Below are 6,834 nucleotides of genomic sequence, written 5' to 3'. Positions count from 1 at the left end.
GCACTGCTGTGAGGCTGCTGCCAAAGAAGGCGTGGGAGCCCGTGCTGCTATGATGGCCATATTTTTAGCCTCCTGCTCTGTGCCCCACAGGGTAAGAGGAAAATGCTAATTCTCACCTTGGGCTGTCTGGGCTTGGGCCAGCGCCATCACTGCCCCACATCCCCAGCTGGCAGTCCAACTCCCACAGGACAGGACCAGAGCTGCCATGTCCATGTCCCCTGACATCATCTGGCCCCAAGCCTGTGCCCTTCCCAAGAGTGCCGGCCCCTGCCTCAGATCCCGAGTGCTGAGGGCACCCCTAGCCCCTCACGATCTCCTACACGGGGCCTCGCCCTCATGGAACATCCGTGCGGGCACCACGTGCTCCACAGGCAGGGCGGCGCCGGTCCCAGCCCTGGTCAGCCGTGCTGGCAGGTCCTGCCAGTATTTCTGGCTCTGCTGCAGCGGTCGCCCAGCGCCGCCCGGGCTCCTCAGCACTGCTGGCTGGGGCAGGGCTGGCCCTGTGCACCCCGCGACTTGCCAATGAGCAGCAGCCATGGTGCTTCTGCAGAGCTGGGTCCCCACAGGCTGTGGCTGCACAGCAGGGCCATCTGGCCAGGCAAGGCGAGCACTGGCCTCAGTATCTGCAGCTGCTTCCCTGCTCAGCTGCTCGCTCAGGAGCTGTGCAAGCAGCATTAGTGCAGGAACAGCCTTTATTAAAGCAAAATAACCTACAAAAATATAGATACAGCCCGTGCCCCAGGCCTGATCTGGCAAAGGAGGAACAAGGCTCCTGCCCAGGGCAAGGACTAGCTCAGCCACACGGAGCCTTTGGCCATGGGTGTCGTATGCACCCAACTCTAGGGGCCAGGCCTGTTCCCAGCCCCAGGGTCGCTCTCCTCCTCCTCCCAGTGAGCGTTGCTCCCACGGGTGGAGGTTCCCTCCCAGCACAGCGCGCAGCTGCCCCAGTCCTGTCCTGGGCCAGGGCACGTGGTAGGGCGGGGGCTGTCCCCCGCCGAGGGGCTGCAGGGGCAATGCTGCTCCCCACAGAGCAACTTCCACGGAGGAGTGCAGCCATGTGTGCAGCCGGCGCGAGGGCTCCGCCGCACCGGGCAGCGCTGAGGGGTGATAAACGTGGGCACGGCAGAGATGAGCCCTGCCGGCGTGTGTGGGGGTGGCCATGGGACCCTCCCGTCCCCTGGCAGGGCACTCACTGCTCCTGCGTGCCCCAGGAGATGTAGTCGGGGCGCGTGGCCGCGTGATACTCGTCGATGAGCTGCTGCACAATCTCCCGGGAGTTGTCCAGCTCATCGAAGTTGTCCTTGAAGATGTCCTCCTTGCGGAACTGCTCCAGGAAGGCCTCCCGCTTGCGCAGCTTGTCGTACTGCCGGCACGTCCGCTCGAACAGCTGGAGAGCAGCGCGGGGTCACAGGGGCCAGGGCTCCCTGGGGACCCTTTCCAAGAGAACGGCACAGCGGCCAGTGGGACTGATGGAACCCTGGACCAGACCTGAGCCCTGCTGGGAGCCATCCACCCCACGCCCTGGCAGGGCCTGCCCTGGCTTTGTGATGGCCTCTGATTGAAGGGACACCAGGGGTGTGGGGCCCAGTGGGGCGGAGAAGGCACTCACCGAGGAGATGTTGGTATGGTTTGCCATCATGAGACCACTGACGCGGTGAGCGGACGGCAGGTAAGGGGACTTGCGGGACAAAGCCACCTGGATGCTGGCAGGGCCCCAGGGGATGAAGTTGGCCAACTTCCTCTCCCGGATCCGCTGCAGACTCTTGTGAACCTGGTGGGATAAGAACACCAAGGGGAAGCAGGGTTAAGGGCAAAAAGCCTGGTCCCAGCAGACCCACGAGCTGCTCCTCACAGGAGGCATGGCTGGATTTCAGCAGGAAAGCTGGATTTCAGCAGGACTGTGGCCTTTCCAAGAGGGCAGAGCTCATACAGGAGAAACCTGGAGCCAGTTCTCAGGCACTGTCCAGTCTTGCCCCAGGACTGCTGCACAGACAGTGACCATGCCCTTCCCTGGGCCACACCATGGCCATCAGCACCTTAACGGCCATGGGAGCTCACCTGTGTAGGATCCACCTCCCCCTGGATGATGTTGAGGATGGCGATGTAGCAGTGGTTGGTCTGCCTGTCTCGCCCTGTGGACACCATCACGTTTTTAGGCTGCAACAATCTTCTCATCACGTCCAGGACTGTGGTTTTCCTCACACTGGCCACCTGCACAGGCCAGCCGGGGATCAGAGGGAGCAAGGGTGCTGCTCCCTGCCCTCCCACTGCCCAGCACGCACATACAGCAAGGGGGACAGCTGGACAGAGATGCCCTCGCCCCAGGGATGGAGCCACGTGCAAAGCCACATGCAGGATGAAAATCCCAACATCACACAACAGGCACAGCCAGGTTGAATGGACTGTCAGTGAAGCCTCCAGCATGGGGGCTGTCTGCCTCCCCCCAGAGCACAGAAGGATGAAGCTCAGCTGAGAGCAGAGGGACAGGGACCTGTTTCATATTATTGCTGTCAAAGTTGGGTCCTGTCCCACTGCTGAGGCAGAGAGCAGTGGGTGTTTGACAGGAGAGGGGTTGTTCCCCACTCCATCCCCTCCCTGCCCTGCCCAGCTCCGAGCTATGGGCAGACTGGCCACTGCCATCCCTGAGTGCTGTCTGGGCTTTGCTCAGCTGCCACCAGTCAGAGGGGTCACAGCTGGGGCCAGCACCCAGAGTGCTCACAGCAGGGACAGCTGGGTGAGGTGGCAGCTCCCTCCTGCACCGTCTGAACCACTGGCTGAGCCGTGCCCACACTCCTCCCTGGGAGGACAGATCACACACTGATACCCTTTTCAGAGCCAGCAGTTTTTCATATTTGTTTCTCTGAGCAACATCCTGAGGAAATGCATGAAGGGAGAGGAGAAGAGCAGCTGTTAGCTCCCATCAGGCTGCGACGGGCCAGTGCAGGCGAGCACCTCTCGAAACAGAACTGCCCCACTTGCACTGGGGGGTGGAGGGCCCTGGCTGGGGACGAGCCAAATGCAAGCTGGGGATGAGCCAAATGTCCTGAGGGCTGGCAAGTCCCCCTCCCAGACACAAATCAAGCCCCAGGAAGGGGCTGACACCTGGAGTCCAACATCAGTTTTGGAGTAACAATGATCAACAGAGATTGGACCCAAATGGCCCAAGCTGTGGCCCGCAGGGCTGGCAGGGCCACTCTGCTGGCCTTGCTCAGATCATTTCTAAGGGTGGCTTTTTATCCTGTGATCTTGACAGCCGCCCTGATGCATGCAGCAGGTAGCCTGGCACACGGACAACTGCCTGCTCACGTCTGATTCATTGCACACACGGCCATCACGTGGTGTGAGCATACAGGCCTGGGATTTGGGACATGCAGCGACAGCTCACACCAAGACACGGGACTGACAGATGCTACAAGGTGAGCGTGGCAGCTTCTCCTGGCCTCAGAGGTGGGGAGGAGTGCCTGGGGCTGCCTTACCGACTGGTCGGTGGTGAGTGGCGTGTACCCCGTCATGAGGAAGTGCAGCCGGGGTGTGGGGATCAGCGAGGCGATCAGCCCGATGAGGTCGTTGTTCATGTACCCGGGATACCTGAGTGTGGTGGTGCTCGCAGACATGATGGTGGAGACCTGGGGGAGAGAACGGGGTCAGCACCTGTGTCACCACAGGGTCACAGGGGGTGTCACAACCTGCCTCATGCGGCTGTGCCAAGGGAAGCTGGAGCACCCAGAAGGGCAGAGTGCTCTCACTCACAGCTCCAGGCTGCCCACCCATGAGCCCAGCCCATGGAGCAGTTTAAGATTGAGCTGAACACAGCAGGGAAGCCCCATGCTGGCTTCTCCCAAAGGAAGAGCCCTTCTCACCAGCTGGTTGATCTGCGAGAACGACGGATTCTGAATGTGCAGCCGGTCTGTTGCGATACGATTCAAGGCTGTGTTGTCCAGAACCACCTGCAAGAGAAACCTGGCTCCATGAAGGGCCTCGGAGGCAGCTGAGGAAGGGCAGTCCCAGCTACATGTCTCAGGGCCCAGCACAGCCCTCTGTGCAGGTGGCAGACACTTGAAACCACAAGCTGACTCATCTGTGGAGTGTAACCGACACTGTCAATGGAAGCTCTTCCCTCCCTCCTGGCTGTGCTCCCCGCACTCTCCCCAAGAGCTCTGCCCCTGGGCCAGCACCATGCACCAGCACCAGCCCCAGCAGCTCCAGTGAAGCTGCTCCTGCCCTGCCACACACAGGGATCAGCTGCAGGGGACGAGCAGCATCTCGGTCAGATCCAACCAAAGGCCCCAGCACAGGCTGAAGGTGCTGCCTGGCTGTGGAGGTTGTGGGTGCTAAAAGCAATGCCAGGATCGAGTTCAAGCAGAGGCTGCAGCACAGCTACACAAGGGAAGCACAGACAGCCCTCGCTGCCTTGGGAAGATCTGCTGGATCCCAGAGGCAGAAATACCAGGCAGCTCTACAGGGGTTAGTACAGAGTCAACGAGGGTCCCTGGGACCACCACATCTGCTCGGCCCTTCTGTTCAGGGCACACTTGTTGCTACATCCAGGGCTCACAGGCACATGGTGCTGCTGCAGCACAGGCCCCAGCATGGGCCATGGTTCTGGGCTGTGGAGACAGGGCTGTCACCCCAAGGCTTGCTGCACCACGGGCCTCTTACCACGCAGTCAGCATTCTGAGTCAGCCTCTTCAGTGTCAGCAGAGAGTTGTACGGCTGGACTACAACATCGCTCATCTCATCCTGGTTTGGGAACACAGAGTAGGTCTCCACCAGCTTCTTGGGATACCTGGTGAGAAGTGCAGCCATCTCAAGGGTTAATGCCGACAAGCCAGCACTCTTCCCTCCCACAAGCTGCCTTCCTAGTCTCCAGGGCTCAGGACAGGGTGAGTCACCAGAGCTGCAGCCAGACTGGCTCCCAGGGAGGGAGAGAATGTGTCCCAGCAGTGCCTACCCCAGCAGCACAGGAGCTGGCTGCCAGAGGAGCTACAGGGAGACTGAGCCATCCACAGGCTGATTAAGCAGCTGCTCACAAGCCTTTTCAAGAGGCTGCAAGCTTGAACAGGCCAGGACAGCAGCTCAGAGCCCACAGCCAGAGCCTCCCATCCTCCCCCTGCACAGTCAGGGTGTCCGCAGGCAGCTGCCTGATAAGAACAGCCAAGGGAAGGCAGAGCTTGGACAGTTTCAGAGCCTCTGAAGTCCCCAGGCATATCAGGAGCCGTCCCTCTGCAGGCAGCTCGCCAGGGATTGCACAAGACAGTGTTTGGGTGGGGGTGGTGGCTCTGAGTCAGCGCTCTCCAGCTCTCCAGCTCTGGGCAGGGTGCCCAGGCTGGGCCAGGCTCTGTGGTGCAGGAAGGGGACAGGGCTGTGCTCACCTGTCATTCAGTCTCTCCAGGAGGTACGAGCCCAGCCCAGAGCCTGTTCCACCAGCGATGGAGTGGCAAAGCACAAACCCCTGCAAGGAACCAGAAGGCAGTGCTGAAGCTGCAGCTCAACCCCAGTGCAGGCAGATAACATGACACCCCCAACACCTCCAGCGGAGACCTGCTGGTCAGGGCCAGAGCTCCCCATGGCAGCTGGGAGCACAGACACAGTGGAGTTGGCTCTGGCTCCTCTGGACTCCAACCACAGCTCCTCAGCCCACTCCTGCCCACATAGGTGGGATCCACATCTCTGCACACTCCGCAATGTGCAACAGCTGCTTGGGAACCTGCAGGATCCCTCCCACCCAGAACAGGCTTCAGAATAGCTCCAGTGCCACCTCCAGGATCCAGTCTGTCACACAAAATGCAGGCGCACTTCTTCAACCCTTTCCTGGGTCCTCCACACCCCTTCTTCCTTCTAGAGTGACTGAGACCAAACTCCCACTGCCTGACTCCAGGGCAGCTTCCACCTGCTCAACTCCCACAAAAGGCTCCTGAATCTTCTGTCTATTTGTTTTAGCTGACATTTGCCCTTCCCCTGCTGCCACGTGACAGCCTGAAATGAACACCCAGCAGCCCTGTCTGTCTGTGCAAAGGGAACAGGTTCACGTGGACGGTATAAAGAAAAACGCCCCGTGAGCAAACAGTGAGAGGATTTCCAGGGCAGGCTGACAGGTGGAGTGGTGATGAACAAACCTCCTGTCCCTGGTTCCCCCCTCTGTGTCTTTTGCGCTCAGCCCCAGAAGCACACTGAGCAAGCTTGTGCACACCAGAGCGCTGAGCTCAACCTTACAAAGAGCAGCCTGGCTGGGAAAACACCAGGCAGGGCCACTGGATCCAAATCCCCGTTGTACTTACTTCCAAACTGTCGCTCCCATCAGCCTCTCTGTCTATTATGTCAAAAATATCTTCGTGGATCTTTTCTCCCTGCAAGAGAAACCAGACCTGGTTTTGTTCCTTTCCCACAGAACATGGAGAAGAGCTGCTCAAGGCTGCTGTGATGCTCAGTCAGACTGGCAGTGTGACCCAGCGCCCCATGCCCGGGGTGCCACAGTCCCTGCCAGTGACGAGGTGTTATTCAGAAACTGGGACTGAGCTGCACGAGGGGGTCATGAAAAAGCCCTAGGCCTGCTGGGCTGCCCTGTGTCTCACCCAGCAGCACCAGAGCTGGTACCTGTGAGAAGCCACTGGCCCAGTTGTTCCCAGCTCCCCCTCCGTGCTCAGACAGGTAAATGTTTTCTGGGTTGTACAGGTTGGCATAGGGGGAGTTGAGAATGGAGTGGATGACGCGGGGCTCCAGGTCCAGCAGCACGGCCCGTGGGATGTAGTGCTCATCGTCGGCCTGCAACAGGAGCAGGAGAATCACAGCGCTGCTGCAGCTCGGGAAGGGAGAGCATGAGCCACCCCCTGGCCT

At 60.0% G+C, this 6,834-nt stretch overlaps 1 protein-coding gene across 1 annotated transcript; it reads right to left on the bottom strand.

The window, feature by feature from the left end:
• Positions 1-674: 674 nt before the first annotated feature.
• On the bottom strand, positions 675-6,775 carry LOC115307954 (tubulin gamma-1 chain). The gene is made up of 9 exons (XM_029964489.1): positions 6,595-6,775; positions 6,279-6,347; positions 5,373-5,452; positions 4,660-4,786; positions 3,861-3,947; positions 3,477-3,626; positions 2,059-2,211; positions 1,610-1,771; positions 675-1,387 (listed from the first exon to the last, which is right to left on the bottom strand). Exons 4-9 carry the CDS (start codon positions 4,732-4,734, stop codon positions 1,190-1,192), a joined length of 825 nt encoding a protein of 274 aa, XP_029820349.1. The 5' UTR covers positions 4,735-4,786; positions 5,373-5,452; positions 6,279-6,347; positions 6,595-6,775; the 3' UTR covers positions 675-1,189.
• Between the last annotated feature and the right edge of the window lie 59 nt (positions 6,776-6,834).

Source organism: Manacus vitellinus, unplaced genomic scaffold, assembly GCF_001715985.3.
Source record: "Manacus vitellinus isolate BGI_N305 unplaced genomic scaffold, ASM171598v3 scaffold_72_pilon, whole genome shotgun sequence".
In the NCBI taxonomy this organism is placed as follows: domain Eukaryota; kingdom Metazoa; phylum Chordata; class Aves; order Passeriformes; family Pipridae; genus Manacus; species Manacus vitellinus.
Note: the sequence above shows the minus strand (reverse complement) of the source record. Positions and strands in the feature narration are given on the sequence as shown.

Excerpts from the sequence above, each read along its gene's own strand:
- LOC115307954 (XM_029964489.1), bottom strand. The coding sequence starts at position 4,734 with ATGAGCGATGTTGTAGTCCAGCCGTACAACTCTCTGCTGACACTGAAG. Across the intron at positions 3,948-4,659 it reads CTCAGAATGCTGACTGCGTG|GTGGTTCTGGACAACACAGC; the intron begins GTAAGAGGCCCG and ends TTTCTCTTGCAG. Across the intron at positions 2,212-3,476 it reads CACTCACCACCGACCAGTCG|GTGGCCAGTGTGAGGAAAAC; the intron begins GTAAGGCAGCCC and ends TGGCCTGTGCAG.